General features: G+C 32.9%; 1 protein-coding gene and 1 pseudogene across 6 annotated transcripts in view; both read right to left on the bottom strand.

The window, feature by feature from the left end:
• EPHA5 (EPH receptor A5) overlaps positions 1-18,291 on the bottom strand; it is a 341,721-nt gene that overhangs the window by 154,520 nt on the left and 168,910 nt on the right. For 4 of the 6 annotated variants that reach the window (XM_035004891.1, XM_035004894.1, XM_035004893.1 and 1 more), the window contains exons 4-5: positions 10,470-10,625; positions 6,086-6,421 (exon numbers count right to left, since the gene is read on the bottom strand). The exons of the other annotated variants lie outside the window; for them this stretch is intronic. In XM_035004891.1, the coding sequence (XP_034860782.1) occupies positions 6,086-6,421; positions 10,470-10,625 (492 nt within the window). The remainder of the gene's footprint in view (positions 1-6,085; positions 6,422-10,469; positions 10,626-18,291) is intronic. 6 annotated transcript variants of the gene reach the window in all.
• LOC118010977 lies at positions 1,654-1,791 on the bottom strand (annotated as a pseudogene).

Below are 18,291 nucleotides of genomic sequence, written 5' to 3'. Positions count from 1 at the left end.
AAAGAAAGAAAGAAAGAAAGAAAGAAAGAAAGAAAGAAAGAAAGAAAGAAAGGAAGGAAGGAAGGAAGGAAGGAAGGAAGGAAGGAAGGAAGGAAGGAAGGAAGGAAGGAAGGAAGGAAGGAAGGAAGAAAGAGAAAGAAAGAAAGAAAAAGAAAGAAAGAAAGAAAAAGAAAGAAAGAAAGAAAGACATGAAGGTCTGAGAATTACAAATCAAAATTTAGTCATGGGATCTTACCAGTTCCCAAACCTGAGTTAGTTTAAACATGGTCCCTGACTTAAGATGGTCCAACTTACAATTGTTTTTGACTTTATAATGTTGCAAATGTGAGACACATTCAATAGAAACCTTACTTAGAATTGTGATCTTTACCTGGGCTAGTGATTTGTAGTATGATACTCTTTCATGAAGCTGGGCAGCAAGCCGCAGCCCCGTCAGCCACGAAGTCACGAGGGTAAACAACAGCACTTAAAACCATTCTGTGCCTGGGCAACCTCCTGATTGTCACTATTAGTACAGTAGTCAATAAATCACATGAGTTATTTAACACTTTATTATAAAATAGGTTTTGTGTTAGATGATTTTGCCCAACTGTAGGCTAATGTTGATTTCTGAGCACACTTAAGGTAGGCTAAGCTAAACTCTGATGTTTGGCAGGTTGGGTGTATTAAATGCATCTTTGACTTAGATTGATCATAAATCCAGGAAGATCTGTATTTACCCCATAGTCCCTTAAATGAAGAGAAAGGTGATTGCCTTTAAAGAAGTATTGTGCAATAACAACATCTATTAACACTGTACCTCTGCCTTTTAGCTTCTCTATACTCTATATTTCTGACCATTTCTAAATAAAAGGGCAGGGGGGAGGGGTAAATGCCCAGATCTTTCACTGGTTATTGAATACTGTGTCTGGGCTAGTATTAATCCCTGTGGATTCCAAATACCACTAAGAAACACTGATCTGAGTGGACATTATGGGGGTAAGGTAATGAATGAGATGTTGTTCTGAGCCCATATTACAATTGGCATAGTGATGCCTTCTTCATCCTAGCTTTTGATTCTTTCACCAGGTCATTGGTATATAGTTGGAAGATTTACCTTGCACCTGGAAGAAACCTCTGTCTCTGAGGCCCATGAAGTAAAATCTGTAAAACTATAGTAATGGCCAAATTAAAGTATCTCCATCCTACCAAAAGAATAAGCACAAATCTTTATGGTATCTGTGGGGGAATGAAGAAATTAGTGCCACCATAAAAAATATGGAGGAATAACGAGTGGAGGTTATGACCTTTAAATGACTTGTTTAGTCCGAGTAGAAGACAAACTAATTTTGCCAAACTATGCATTTAATCAGGTGGTGATTACAAATACAGCCAATATGGTCTCTCCACTGATGAAAATCAAAAAATATCTTCACCATTGTTTAGGAATGGTCTAATCGTGACAATCAACTTTTTTAACATCTCAATACACAGAAACCACAGAAAACATTTGTTGCCACCTTGTCAAGAGCGACAATGTACTTTCACCATCTTGTTTCAGCATTCTCTTAAATTTCCTGCTCTACAGCATGATTCAGTCCTCAGGGAACCCTGATCATCTCAATATCCTAAGATGCACCATGCTGGTTGACTACATGAATGGCATCAAACTGAAAATATTTGATGGAATGGGATTATCATGTACCCCAGACACCTTTGCAAGAACCAAGAAATAAAAACCATCAAAATATAGGGGCATCTTTCTTAATGATATTTCTACACTTGATCTTAGCCAAAAGGCCGAGAAGCAATCTTAGTGATATTTCTGATACTCTGGGACAGGTTGGGACATCCCCTCCAAAATGTTTGCTGCATTTTGCAACTCATATCATGTCAACCAAACCCTCTGAAGACAGAATCCAAGAGCCTAAGATTAATTCAAAACGAAGTTGGTTTATTTTACCTCAGAATTGGAATTCTGTACCTTTGCATATTAAAATATTAGTAATTTAGGGTTTTGTTTGTTTGTTTGTTTTTGGTTAGAATGAGCTTATTCTTTCTTGGGATAAAATATACATTTGTATATATTTAAAAACCTTTAAATTTCAGCATTTGATAGAGTATGCCTAGGGCAGAATTATTTTAAAATAAAAACTTTAAGAATATGTTTATAGAAAAATATGGTAATGCACACTGTTTTGTGAGTGGATAACGAAACTTAAAAAATATTCCCTTTTAATAGAATTTTAATTTTCATACTATGTGTTGATCTCTATCTATCCATTCATCCATCTGTCCACCTAACTATCCAATAGATATTTTAGATAAATAAAACAGAAGAACAACAGAAATGTTGTTATGTAAATAATCTAAATACTTTTTTAAAAAGGAAAGATTATCATGTGTAATTCAACTTTTTGAAAGAATGTATTGCATAAAGCACACAAGGTCACTAGGAAGCTGGAGGAACTCACTCAGTATCCCTTTTCTAAGTTTAATAATTTAAAAAATTCATGGTTTGCATTTTCATCATTTTATCCACTTTGCAACCTATTTGTTAAGAGTTTTCTACATAATTAACATATTTCCATTGTATTTTCCTATCATTTTCCCTTCCTCCACAGACAGCATTTATCTTCCTGTAAATTACTTTTTTCCCTCATTTTTTCCCCTTTCAGATGTTTTTATTTTTCTTGACCATGAAAATCCTCACAATTTTACAATGCTTTCCTGTCAACCTCAGTACTATTTGCTGCATTTTACAAGGACCCTAAAGTCCAACTAATTTTAGTATTCTTAAAACTTTTCTTAAAACTTCATATTTGGGGTTTTGTTTTGTTTTGTTTTGTTTTTTAAGTAATCTCTACACCCAACATGGGGCTCAAACTCACAACCCTGAGATCAAGAATCACATATTCCATCAACTGAACCAGCCAGGTGCCCCAAAACTTTATATTTTGACTTTACTATTAAATTACATGTAAAAAAGTACCATTTGAATTTAGACAACTTCTCGCAAGAACAAGGTGCTAGACTTCATAATAATATAATGACTGAGAAAGTGTTTTAAATACTGTATAAACATCCATAAATTTATCATTTAATCACTATCTTCAGCACAAAATCATTATTTACTTTTATAGACCAATCAGCTAGGGTTACCTAATCAATTTCAGTTCCTAGCTTAATGAAAGATTCTCATCTTGAAAAAAATTGCTAGTTTTTCTTGTACTTTAAAATATCATTTTGAATCTGGACAGTTCAGACTGTGCACTAAAACTGCAATAGATGACTGATGTCAACCTTCTGTGACCATCTCAAGTGACCTCAATGAGAAACCAAAAACAAGAAGAACCGGAAAACCAATTAAGCAGATGCAGGCCAGTAATTTTTTGAATAATACGATATGATAGAAACAGAATGTATTAAGACGACATAAGGCTCTTTCACACGCCTACGTGGAAATCAGTAAACCTTAACTTCTGCAACCAAACGAATTGTACCTTGGGACGCACACTATACAATGGAGAACTGCTTGCAAGGATGGATACCCTTTTCCCTTTTTGCATATAATCCTCTGTAAACTGACATGCTTTGGAGGAGTTCTTCAGAGCAATTTAAAGTACTGTCTCCTGGGCTATAGTCCTCATTAAGACACTGAATAAAACATGTATTAATCTATTTTAGGTTGGCTTTTTTTTTTAGTCAACAACACACTGTGTTGATGTCACAGAAAATAAATCGGAAAATGCCAAAATAAATGAATCTATTACGAAAGAAATGCATTTCTCAAAAAACCCTCCTTAAAAAAAGATTGATACTGAAGTTAAAATCTGCTGAAATTTTATATAAAAAACAATACAGCACAAATAATTTGCTTCAATTTAGTGCTTAAAAATATTCAAATATTAAAAAGTAACTACTACAGCCCATTTTCCATAATGTTGGTACTTGGTAAATATGCAGCAATTGTGACATTAAATATAAGACATCTTAAGAGCTACTTGAAGTTAACAATTTTTGTGAAAATGGAGACTTAGTTTGTCTGGAATGGTCAGATACGAAGAAAAATCTCTTCTTGTTTTGATTTTTTTTTTTTTTTTATGTTTGCTAAGCTTTTACAGTATGTGTATCCTGAGAACTTGGAAAAAGTAGCAACCAAAATGTCTGCTCCGAATACAAATGTTTATTTTATATGATAACTGTGCCTTGAACAGCTGGATGAAAATTATTCTTTCATGGCATTTAAGGTATTTATACATCAAAAAGCACACTTTGCAGTCTGAACAGACTAACAAGTCAAAGACAACTGGAGCAAATATTTTTTAAGTATATCACTTTAAAAGTGTACAGTCATTTCCTATACCTAGCTCGTCAGAGAAATATCATTCAAGTAAACTGAGGTTATGCAAGCTAGAAATTGTTCTCCCTGAGGAATACAACTCAGTGATTGTTCAATATGTTTTCAATATATTAATGGAAGACTCATACACGGAATCAAGTAAAGTTGAAAGATGTTGCATGAGAAGCTTGAAATCACATGTTATAAAACCAGTATTTTTCTGATGTGGGAAGGCAGTTCACATTTACTGAACACTTGTGACTAGATACCATGATAGAATATCAACATATACCAGTATCAGCAGCTGCTGAGTCTAGAGTGAAGGAAAACTTAATTTCCAGTATTCCTACCCAGCTCTTTAACAATTCTATTAGTTCTACCTTAGGTTAGGGAGCAAATGGAGAGAAATATAAAGGATTCACTTAGGGAAATGGCATATATGTGTGCAATGTTTTCTCTCACGGAATAAAAAAAGTGGACATCTATTCAACATGGATAGGAATCTCTAGAGTATTTAGAATGATTCTTAGCGAATTGCTCAATTACTTTCATATCATCCAGGCTGCTCTTGAATATTTCCCTTGGTTTAATCAATCAGAAGAAACTATGAACTCAACTGTATGCATTTTCTTATTCTCAAGAGGTAATGATTTGATTTACCTGACACATTCAATATAATTCAAATTATTTTGGACGAGACGTGGTTACCAGTAGCATTCTCTTGTCAACCCAGTCACTCTACAATCTACAAACTTACACTAATGCATGTCCAATTCGATTCAGTCAAACACATCCTATTTCATTGTGAATACGCTGGCAAGAATGTCCTCACTGAAAAAAATTCCAGCTGAGGTACTAAAAAGTGTGACAAGTTTATGCCCATGGACTGAGAGCTGTGGCCAGGGAATAGAGGGAAGTTACATTTAATGTCTCATCCTACCCACACACCTGTTGTTGACAAAAACAAGTCATAAATTGCCCATGGGCTTTGAATGATTTTTGTCACATAATAAGTTGAATTATTAATTTAATCATAGACTATCTTTGGTTTTCATTTTACCAGAAAAGAAGTCCTCTATATTGATGTACTTGAAATTGCATATCTGAGTGGAAACTAGGGGGGGAATCAGTGCTCAAGCAGAACTGTATTTCCTGCTCCTTAATAATTACTCCCTAGTAATTCCAAAATCTTCATATGGAACATAAATGTGTTTTCATGTATAGTTCAGCTATTCTAACTTTGATAAATGGATTATCAAAGAAAAATTTGTTTTGTACATTTTTATAATAATAATAGAAATAATGAGAAAAGCCTATTTCAATGTGCAAAGAAAATTCAGCTGTGATGCCAAACAAACAAATAAACAAGCAAATAGAACCTACCTGATTATCTGCTAAATTAATGAAATAAAAAAATGATGTAAACAAAACAACAAAATATGTAGATTTGAGCTATCATAATTGCATGTGTGAAATTTGAGGTAAAAATTTTTGCTACAAATGAATTTGAGCCAGAAACGTCTTTTTAATAAAAAAATTCAATTGAAACATATTTTTATTTCCCTGTCCATGTATGAGTCTGCTAAGAAAGCCTTAGCTTTTATTTGTTTAAAACTAAATAAAGCATTTTGAGATAAGGTGTACTTTAAGTCCTAACCTTGTGATTTATGGGAAGATCTCACGCAGTTCAGCCCTCACTTAGCTATGGAGATAATTGACAGAGCTCGGCCTAAGGTACATGATTTGGCTGGACATCACACTTACCTGCTTGATTTGTGGTTACATTTACAGACACATACTGCCGGGCTCCTGGGCTCAAGTCGGACACTCCATTCACTGCCTCAATCTCAAAGGTATAGTTTGTGTGAGCGAGCAGATCCACCATCATGACAGAGGTGTTTTTCAGGCCGATTTGCCGGGGGAGGTACCTGACATGACCGCCACACTCCTCACACACACCTGCATGGGAGTTGCACTTCTTGCATGCAATATAATATGATACATCTTTCCTTCCACCAGTGTCAGCAGGAGGAATCCATTCCAGAAAGACACTAGTTTCATTAACATTTGAGATGGCATTCCGAGGAGCTGAGGGGGGTCCTGGTTTGCAAAGTAAAGTGAGAAAAACATATTTTAAGATGATAAAAATAGGCATCGTTTACTATACAAATCCCTGGTCTGAAGAAAAAAAAAATAGATTTGTAATCAATCTTTTAAATAGGGCGAATGCAAGAATCATCAATTTGTAATAATCTTTGGAAAATCTTGTTATAGTTTTGTTGGGACAATAGCGGGATTTATACCCTATAGAAATAACTTATCTTGGCATTGTTATAACCACTTGTTTAGTTAAAACATACGTTTTGCTTAGTGTACATGTAAAGAATTATGGAGTACAACTATGTATGTAAAAATGTTAGATAAAAAATTATATATTCAGAAAGTGGTAAGTTCTTTGACAAGTCCAAGGAAAAATTCTCCTTGGGGATTGAACTGATTACTTCCTTATTGAGATCTGTCCCAGAAACCTAGGAAGTACACATGAAGGATTTACTAAGCAATGAGCACAAGTGAAAATAGGATTTGTCAGTGTGGCTCTTGACTACAAATTCTGCAGCAAGTAAAATAGCCTGAGCTTACCTCAAAATGAATTGCATATCCACAGATAAATCACCAACAGCATTTGAAATCTTCCTCATATGTCAAGAAGAAACTAGAATTTAAGTTGTTGGACATTGCAATGTGTAATGAAACTCACTTACTTTGATACTGTTTTAATACTGTGGCTCTGCAAGTTGTGAATTTAACTTAATTGGAAATCAGAAATTTATTTTAAAAATAACTCTCAAAAACACTATAAGAGTAAGAATTAAGGTGTTCAGATCTTAAAGGATCAGCAGAACAAATTTATATATAAATAATAAACAATGTCCATTTGTATATTACTTTATTTCTGAAACGAATAATTAGCTTACTAAAGAGAACTAAAATTAATTCCGTATCAGTTGTGACAATTGTATACCACTCTGGCGGGGATTGATAAAGGGGGAGGCTTTATGTATGTAGGCATGGGGTATATGGGAAGTCTCTGTGTCTTTAAATTTTGCTGTGAACCTAAAACTGCTCTAAAAAAAATAAAGTCTTTTAAAAAAGGAATCGCATAATGTCTGTCTCTATAGTTGATTTTCCGGTATTTAGAGTTATAACTTCAATCAGTTGTTAATGTTATATGGTCACATGTTCCCCCCCCAAAAAATACATTTATATTTGTTTCAGACTTAATACGTAAAACTTCCTGACAGGGAATAGAATGGACTATGGTGGTCGTTGAATGGTTCATAAGCATAAATTAAGCTACTTGGAAGGACATATCTTAGTTCTCTTAATATCTGTTGTTTTAAATATAGAGATTAACATTAATTTCTACCTAACATTTATTGAGCCATGGCTGTTGAAATTTAAAAGTGATAAAAAATCCACCTGGTATTTACAAATTGCCATTTAAATTAAAGGACCTCATAACCTAAGAGTTGCCATTTTTGGCAAAATAATCCCCAGCTCGACTATATTTCTGATTGAACCCTGTGAATCTTCCATACATACAACCTCACACACTTCAATATAAAGCAGTTACTTAAGATGGAAATACACAAGTATTATTTTTTTACTATAAACTTTAGCTTATTTAATAGTGGAAAGTTATGGAGAAAATGTCATTTGAGATCAAAATGTTACAGGTTTACTTCTGAGAAAAAGGTAAAACATACTTGAAATATGTCTAGTTCAGGAAGACATCAAACTTTTTTCTTCCTGACATCTGAAATATAACCAAATTAACATCTTTTCTCTAAATCTGTAAAAATGAAAAAAAAAAATCAGAGTCTGACTCTTCCTTTTCTTCTCTCTACTAACAGCCCCTCAAACATTTGAGGGGGAAGTATATGTCTTTAAATGTCAAAATAAAACTCAAATTCAAGTGAAGTCCTAAAGTAGAAGTAAAAAGTAGAGGCTCAGATTGACATGCACTTAAAAAATAACCTAATGAAATTCCACTGCCTTGCTGAGATGTGAAATATGAACGAAAACAGAGCTATGAGAAGCACCCCTCATTGAAGCAGATTCACCAGAATCTTTTTTTCTTTTCCTGTGAGTTTATAACATTCTATTTTCCAGATTTATATATTTATAATATATACATTATATATTATATAAACATATGTTATATATTTATATATTTATACATATATACATCAAAATTATTAAAAGCAGTTGGAACCATAAATTTAATTCCAAAGAGCCAACGGAAAGCAAAATTCCAGACTTTCATGTGAACATGTGAACATCAATCAAGCCATCCATGCAAGGGGATCATATGCAGTATTTGTGGTGCTAGGAATGCAACTAAAAACGGAACGCACACCCCTGCAGATTATATATTAGAAAGATCTTCTACACAAGTCCCAGTAGTGTTTTCGACAAATGCATACAAATTCTTTTGAAAAACAGTGTTAGAAATTCGCACACCTGGAAACAGAAAATTTGAAACCCCAAGTCCTGTAAGAGGACTAAGCAGTCCCTGCCACCAGAGCACAGCCTTTCCCTCACCCCAAACCTAATGAACTTACAGAAAGGGAGACTCACTTTTACGCTGAGAAAGAGAAAGATCATGGCTGGACCACTTAAAGAAAATAACTACTAGAAAATAAATGAAATTTAAAAGATAATTCAAGATATGGTTTTCTCTCCCTAATTTACCACTTTATTGTCTGGCCACATTTCCTTTTTACTCTCTGGGCATTCTTTTGCTCCGATAATTAAAATAATCTCAACCGTAACCAAAACATATCACATGCAATCATAGTTTATGTCTCCTCTACTCAAATGCATCCTCCCAAAAGTGTATATAATAATGTCATTTTACTTATTTGAAAAAGAAGTGTTTATAATTAGCAATCATCTAACCCATAAAATGATCAGTCTTGTGATAAAAGAATGATCTTTAGCAATGTACAGCTAATTAATATCAAGGATTTGAGAAATTATGAAAATATGTCTCACTGACACTATGAAATTCAGATGCTGAAATTCAGATAAAACTTCAGTTTGTTGTCATTTGATTAAAGGAATTGTATGTCTGTTTATATTTCATACTAGAATGAATACTAGATTTCAAAAATTTTGGTCATCATCTTTTAGAGCAACTGCAGCTGCTAGGATCAAAAATAATAAAACAAGGCAAGGTCATGGATACTGAATCTTATGGGGAGAGGAGATACACTTTCTTCCCTTCCATTTTGAGTTTTTGTTTGATTTGCCATAGAGACTGGGAATGTGGACAACTTACCAAAGTATTTTTATCAAGCAAACAAATACATAAATGCGTTTCCTCCTCAGAAATATGTGGAACACTAGAAAAACAAAAACACCCAAAAACATCGATGGATGCGGATGCTTCCACTGCAAATGTTGGAATTAAATATTTACTCTTCATCATTCTAATTATATGATTATGGGATCATATAATTAATAATAGTTAAGGACACTCACTTATAAGAAATATGACAACTGCTTAGAAGTCTTAACTAAAGGCTTAGTTTTCTATTTGACTCCTAAATCTGATTTGCCAACCCCCAGTACTCCATGCTCTTGAAGTGTTTCCTGTCTTCTTTCATAAATGACCTTCTAACTGGCCTTTGTCGTTTTGTGGGGCAAATTAAGTAAAAAAAAAAAAAAAAGGCAAAAGTACTGTTTATTACATGTTTATGTGATCAAAAGCCTGGCTCGGGAGAAGACGAAGAATGAAAAAAAAGTTTACGGTGAAAAGGAAAATGGGTTTATCAGAGTCATGTTTAGCTGTCATGAACACTAAAAGAAATTACAAAATAAAAGAAAAAATTCCTTATCTGTCTCCGATGTTGAATTTGAAATTAGGGAAAATGAATGCTTCTAACAATGAGTAATAAAAGAGACTCCAACTTTTCAGTGCTTACTTAAGAAAATCAAAATCTGGTTTAAAAAACTATTTTGGAAGATTAAACATTATGCCTGTTTTAGGGGAAATGGTAATAGGATGTAACAGGCTCTCCATCAGGTTCTTTCTTCAAAGTGGTGAAAGTTAGCATCACCAAATATTGGTTGGGTTCCTTACTTGTGCATGCCATTGTGGGTGGATCAGACTCCCTCCTGAAATAATCCTTTTCACAGACACAAGAGGTTGAAGCTTCCTCATGGGTATAACTGTGAGGTGGACATTTGCTGCAGCTCTGGTTGTGAGGTGAGGCTTTGAAGAACCCAGGTCTGCACACTGTCAAAAGAAATAAGAGACTAAGCTTTTCCCTGGAACAGATGCATTGTTTGCTTTGTGAATAATGTCATTATTTTGACTACTATACACAGATTACATATAACACAATATTGCCATTAATTTCAAAAATGTTTCATAAGCTTCTGAATCATAAATGCCAGGCTATCATTCAGATAATCAAATATTTAAGTATTTAAATTAAACATGTCTGGACTGTGTGTATTTTAGTGATTTTTATGTTGTGGGAGCTTATAAGAAATTATATTATAAAAGGTAAATACCTATATGTACTTAAAACTGAAGTAGTGCTTTGAGTGTAATTTTCATTTATGGTGTTATCAACACAACTTTTGTTGAAGAAATAATAATTTTTCCCTATGCTCATAGAATGGTAGGGTACATAGTAGGTGCTCAAAATTTTGTTATTGAATTAATAAATTAATTGGTAGGTGTTAAAAGCTTCACAAATTTTGTTGGATTTGGAAGAATGCATGGATGAGCTGGTGTATCATTCACATTATATTGATTTCAGGGGGAGTCAGATGTTAGGCATTTATTTTACATTTTATTCCATTTTAGAACTTTTATTTGACTCAACAAGCATCTATTCTAATATCATTCATACTTATACTGTACATATTGTAATGATCCATAAAGGCTAGAAACTGTGTCTTGTTCAATTTTGCATTCATAATATTTATCACAGTGTTTGACCACAGTAGGTGATCATAAATTATCATGTAATGCATAAATGAATGAATGACATGTCATGAAGATTGTAACTGAACTATTCAGAATCACATACAGAATATGTTCTCTGGATATTTTTGTTAACATTTCTGTTAGTGGTCAAGTAAGTGCTAACAAAATAAATCTTTTTATGATGCTCATTCCCTAATCTTTTGTATCTTTCTTTCTTCTCAATGGCTAGTAAAGCCAAACTTTCATTGCAGTTTCCCTCTATGGGCCAATCAAAGACACCAAACCATTGGTTTGATTACTTTTTAGGGTTTAGATTACATAAAACTAATCAGCCATATATATTTTTTTCTATTTTCAAAACTCAGTACATACACTTAAGAACATTTATTCAAGCATCAATGGAAATTTGCTGAAGTTCAAAGGTGAACTTGTATTTCAACAGAAATTTTTGATAGACGATGAATTTGGGCTAATTTTCATGTGCTATAAATGATTTGGGGTTTTAGTAATCCATGCAAAGGCTTTCTGCCATCACCATGAATAATCAGGAATTGACAAAAATGAGAAGGTACTTTTTCAGTAGATCTAATTATAGAGATAGCAAAGCCTTAATGTTCTTAGAAATTCAGAGAGAATGTGAAGGTATTTGAAAGATAAGAAGAGCTTTTTGATAGTATTAGGGACATTCTTGTAGCTAAATGATTAGGAAAAGATTTAAAATATTATTTTTCTTATAATAGGATTGCTGTAGCACCCAATACCATTCTTAGCTAAGTTATACATTTTTTCTTCTTTTATCCTCTTCAGTAAAACCATTCTCACTTTAAACACTATTTACTTTCAAAGACATGAAGTGTCAATCCACAATTCTGCATATTTGGAATTCAATGATCATTTATAAAACAAAAGTCAGCTCTTTTATTTAATGCCTTTTAACCTAAAAACTTATTTTGATATCGTATGTAACACTTATTAACCCTCCAATGGAAACTTTGGAAGCAGAAAGTAATATAAATGTAAGTAAAAGTAGATATATGTATCTTTCTGGTCAGGAGTTCAACAAAACGCTTTCAGCAGGTGTAGTGGGCCAGAAATTTTGCTCAGTACTAGATTACAGAGGTAAATAAGATAGACATGGCTCTGCTTTTATGAGTCTTAAAAGTACTGCATGAATAATTATAAATATTTCTACACTAGAAAAAAGAAAGAGCATGGAAGTGAACACTGACACCTAATTTAGACTGGGATGTCAAAAAATGACTTCCTTAGGAAGCTGAGTCTGCCGATATGTTAAAAAAAATTAAAAAGGAAAATTATCCAATTTACATTAGGGGGGCATTAGAGTGCATTAAACTGCATTAGAGGGGCAAAATCCTTGCAAAGGACCAAAATACGTGAACAAATAAGGAGATAGAGCAAACTAAAGAATTGATAAGGGTGATCATAAAATTTTAAAGTGGCAGAGATAAAGTTAGACAGGGAAAAGGACACCAGGACACACTTCATAGTTTTTATTATTTGAGGTCATTACAAAATTTTAAGCAGGGAAATACTGAGATGACAATGATGTTTGAGAGATCACTGTGTAGCAGTGTGGGTAATGGGCTGGAGAGGAGCAGGGATGGAGGCAATTGTTCCTTTTGCTTCTGTTGCACTGCTGCAGGAAAAGACTCTTGTTCCAATGGTGATAGATGAGAGTAGGTGAATTCAGGAGATCCGTCTGAGTTAAAATCAACGAGATTTCATGATATATTTAATGGGTTAGATGTGAGAGTGGGAAATCCTAAGACTGACTCTAAGGTGTTTGGCTTTCGCTGCCCAGGAACTACAGGAGCCATTTTCCTCAGAGAATGCTTGATATGAAATGTGTTTGGGGGAAGATAATGATTAAAGTGTTATTTAATTTGAGGTGGCAAAAGAAATCCAAATAGAGATATACAGAGGAAAGCAGTAGACTCAATGTTATCTAAGAAAAAAAATATATATGTATATATACATGTAAAAGTAATTATTCATTGCCTTCAAATCATGGCCCCAAATCCAAATGGGACATACAATGCTGCTAGACAATCTTAGTATTATTCCTTAGTTAACTTTAATTTTCAGCATCAGCATGATTATTTTGTAGCTTCTCCTCTCTCTTCTTACTCCTTAGAAGCTCTGCTCTTTTGTGATTCCTAGCTGGTTACATTTGTCTCTGTGCTGAGAAAATAGAAGTCATTAGAGGAACTTGCTTATTTTCCTACCACCAAATCTCCAAACCTATAACACTTGTAGCCACCCTCTCTACCTTTCTTCCCGTTAAAATGCACAGATGTTTTTGATTCTATCAAAGGAAGATATCTTTATTTTAATTAGGAACCTCATCTCTATTTTCTGAGGGTAATATTTCAAATATCCTTTCTACATGCTCAGTCTCTCTCAATCTCTTTCTTCAATCTCTGCTCTGTCTGGCTCTCTTTCTCGCCTAGTCATTCACTAATTGAGCCCAATACAATTTTCCAGAACTTTTCAATGTAAACAAAGTGAAACAAAACAAAACAAATAATAACAACAATAAAATATCAATCTCACTTGATCTCAATTTTCCCTGTAGCTACCCCACAGTTTTGTTCCCCTCCAAAACACAATTTCTAAAATTACTTTTCCATGCATGCATCCCAAGTTCCTATTTTAAATTATACATTGGCACAGTCCACTCCCCTGAAACTTTTCTTGTTAAGATTGCAGTCATTTTGTTTCCATACTTCTCAACAGCATTTGATCATGTCCATTTTGGGAAGCTCTAATTAATTTTACTACAAAATGCTAGCATAGCCTGCAAGTTTCCACACAATATCTAACAAATCCTTCAAATGTGGTCCCTTCCCACACTCACTATCTCCATCTGTACTAAACTACTTATAATTTCCAGCATTTGAGAAACTCCTTTATCTGCTTCTGAATATTGCAGGAAAAGCATTCCAGCCAAAATACAAGAGGTGTAAGTTAAGGGGAAAAAAATTGTAGTCCCTGTAAGGAATTTGGATTTAACCTGAATGCATTTCGAAAACACTGGGTATTTATTTTTTGAGGGCACTCCTTTTGTCAAGCACTGTGGCTAGGAATATTTATATTGTGGTCAGAAAATAAAAATTGTACTTGACACCCTAAAGCTACAACATATTTGGGGAGATAGAAAATAAAGAGTAATAATCAAAAGAAGCAAAATAGACCTTTTTGCATTTTAATCATGGCAATGTTTAACAAATAATTATCTAGACGATTAGTAAGAGTTCTTTAAACTCAAACTTGATATGTTTCATTTAAACATAAAGGAAGCTTTTGGAGTAAAGTTGTTTCAAAATGACAATTGTACATTACCTAAAAATTATTTAGAAAATATCATGCAAGCCCATTTAAGTTGAACAAGGAGTTGGAGACAAAAACTGCATCCTATGTTGACATGTTTCATTAGTCTGATTTGGAGGGAAGGAAACTATTTTTTTTTGAAGGAAAATGTTTTTAATAATTCCTATTCTGTCCACGCTTCAAAGGTTCTTTTTAAGAGCCTTTTTCATGATGTTTATGATGACCTCCATTGCTACATATTCTTTCCTTACACACCTTTTAGACTACAAACTATTTATTAAACATCTGTCTTGTGACATATAGTAAAAATTTTGTCATAATTTTATGTGTATGAATTTTCACCTGCTTTATATAGAGTTGGGAAACTATATAAACATTCTAGAGAATGGAAGCGGTTCATTTGATTTTCATCATACATTACATAGCATAATTTGCTGTACTGAGTACATATTCATCAGTATTTATTGTGCAAATAGTATAATGTGTCCTTCTCAGAGTGTAAATGATATAGCAGAACTTAATAAAAGCTGATGAAGCTAAATTATTTAAATATTAAGTCTTGGAAAGTAAATAATAATATGTCCTACATCTACGCTGGCTACCTTAGAGGTTTTGCAAAAACTACCAACATTCCAGCTCTCATATTTATCACTTAGAAAACAAGGATGTTAATTAAATCTATTAAAATAATTGTAAAAATCTAAACAGAAAAAGCATATCATCAATATATAAATTTCAATTGTCAAATTTGTGAAAAGGTATTGCCTAATCTAATTAGAAAATCTTAAAAAGTTCTCAAAATTACCAAAATTGGTTAACCTCATAATTTAGGGTTTTTCCTGTAAATTTTTATAATCAATTAAATTACTTTTAATCTGTCCAAAATATTTTAGCCTTAAAGGTCCATCACCCTTGGGATACCTAAGTGAATTCACTTTACAGTTCAAAATCCAGAAGCATAGTCACCAAGAAAAAAAAAAATGTAGAAAATACTGTTTTAGTAATTTAGCATACTATCATTCTCCTCACTACAATTAAAATATACAGATCATTTTAAAACATATATATATATATGGTATATATATATATATATATATATAAAAGAAACAGGAATAGAAATGTACAGACTGTTTTTGTCTATTTTGTTTAAGATATAATTAATCTTCAAAAATGTTATTGGATTTATCCAATTATGCTTTATTAGGAATGACAGACAATGACTATGACAAGATTTTTACCATAGTTCTATTATATGTGAATTATCAAAGGATATAAAAAAAGTCAAATTTACTTTTTAAACAGACCTTTCAAAATGAAGTGGCCACAGGATAGTTTAGCCCAAATTTAAAAGATGTGTTTATTAAGAAAAATAACATATCACAACATACTATAAGGAAATTACAAAATAATTTAATACTTACACCAAAACTTAAAAATGAAAGCAGATCTTTATACTTAAAATGTATGCTCAGTATAAAAAAATAGGTAATGAGTTAAAACAATGATACATTAAAATAGATCTTAAAGTAGGAACTCTAAAATTTAGCAACATCTCTTGAATGTTTACACATAGAAATAGGACAAAAAGCCTATTCAAGAATCTAAAATTCCTGGCTAGTTTTAATATAACTTTAAATGGTAGAAAGTAATAAGGCTGATTTTAATATTAGAAAATAATATCAGAGAAGAAAATAATACTATTTTTTAATTATTTGTATTTTAATCTCACTATAGTTAACATACAGTGTTATATTAGTCTCAGGTGTACAATATAATGATTCAACACATCTATGCATTACTCAGCGCTCATCATGATAAGCGTACTCTTAATCCCCATCACCTATTTCACCCATCCCCCTATCCACCTCCCCTCTGATAGCTTTATTTTAAGTGATTACCCTCAGTTAAAGTTTTTTTTTTTTTTCAACAAGACCATTTTTTACTTGAAGCATACTTCAGAATACATGGTTCTAAAAGATATTCAAGAAAAATACAATACACATTTTCTTTGAGTATACACTGAAAAATTCCCTGGTTAAATCACATAAAAACAGACATCACATAAAATCACATAAAAACAGTCAAAATAGACCCTCTTAAACTTACTACAAGTTTAAGAAAATTGAAATCATACCAAGTATATTTTCTTTTTTTTTTTTTTAAAGATTTTATTTATTTTTTAGAGAGCGAGCGAGCAAGAAACAACATGAGAGGTGAGAGGGTCAGAGGGAGAAGCAGGCTCCCCACTGAGCCGGGAGCCTGATGTGGGACTCGATCCAGGACCCTGGGATCATGACCTGAGCCGAAGGCAGACGCTTAACCATCTGAGCCACCCAGGCGCCCCCAAGTATATTTTCTAACCACAATGATACAAAACTAAAGATCGACAATAAACAAAGCTGGAAATCTACAATGTAAATATTAAATATTTAATATGTAAATATTAAACAATGCACTACTGCACAACCAATAGGCCAAATAAGAAATCAAATGGCAAATCAAAATATGTCTCAAAACAAAAGAAATAAAATGTAATATTCCAAAACCTATGGGATGTGGCAAAAACAAATTTTAGAGTGAAATTTATGCTATAATGCTCATATTAAGAGAAAAAAGTTTCAAATAAACAACTTCACATTACACTACAAGGAACTAGAAAAAGAAGAGACTTACCTGAAATTTAGTAGATGAAGGAAATAACAAAGAAAAATCAGAAATAAATAGAGACAAGAATAAACAATAACAGAATATTAAAAATAATAATTAGTTTTTTAAAAAAATAAATTTGGCAATGCTTTAACTACATTAACTAAGAAAAAAAAGAGAGAAGACTAAAAAACAAAATGAGAAATGGAAAACAATACAACAGATAACCACAAAAGTACATAGTATGATAACAGGTTACTATAAACAATGATATACTAACAAATCAGATAACTTAAGGGAAAAAAAGCAGATAATTCATAAAAAAGCACAAGATACCACAATTGAATCATGAATCTTGAATCCAAGAAATAGGAAATCTTCTTAGACCAATAACAAGCATGAAAGCTGAATGAGGAATCAAAAATCTCTCAGCACAGAAAAGCCAAAGACCACATGGTTTCATTGGTGGATTCTACCAAACATTTAAAAAAAAATGGTTAATGACATTCTTTATCAAATGTTATAAATAATGGAATACAGGGAACCTATTCAAAATCGTTCCATGAAGTCAGTACTACGATGATATCAAAGCAGGATAAAAACAGTACAAGAACAAAAAATGTCTAGTTTGTCTGATATAAGTATTGCTACTCTGACTTTTCTTTTGACATCCATTTGCATAATAAATGTTTCTCCACCCCCTCACTTTCAATCTACAGGTGTCTTTAGGTCTAAAATGAGTCTCACAGTGCCTGGGTGGCTCAGTTGGTTAAGCATCCACCTCTTGATTTCAGCTCAGTTCATGATCTTTTTTTTTTTTTAAACTTTTTTTTAGAATTTTCATTTATTTATTTGACAGAGAGAGACACAGTGAGAGAGGGAACACAAGCAGGCAGAGCAAGAAGCCTAATGCGGGGCTCAATCCCAGGATCCTGGGATCATGACCTGAGCCGAAGGCAGACGCTTA

Source organism: Mirounga leonina, unplaced genomic scaffold (genome assembly GCF_011800145.1).
Source record: "Mirounga leonina isolate KUSES-001 unplaced genomic scaffold, KU_Mleo_1.0 Mir_129, whole genome shotgun sequence".
Lineage (NCBI taxonomy): Eukaryota > Metazoa > Chordata > Mammalia > Carnivora > Phocidae > Mirounga > Mirounga leonina.
The sequence above is the reverse complement of the archived record's forward strand: the minus strand, read 5'-3'. Positions and strand labels throughout refer to the sequence as shown.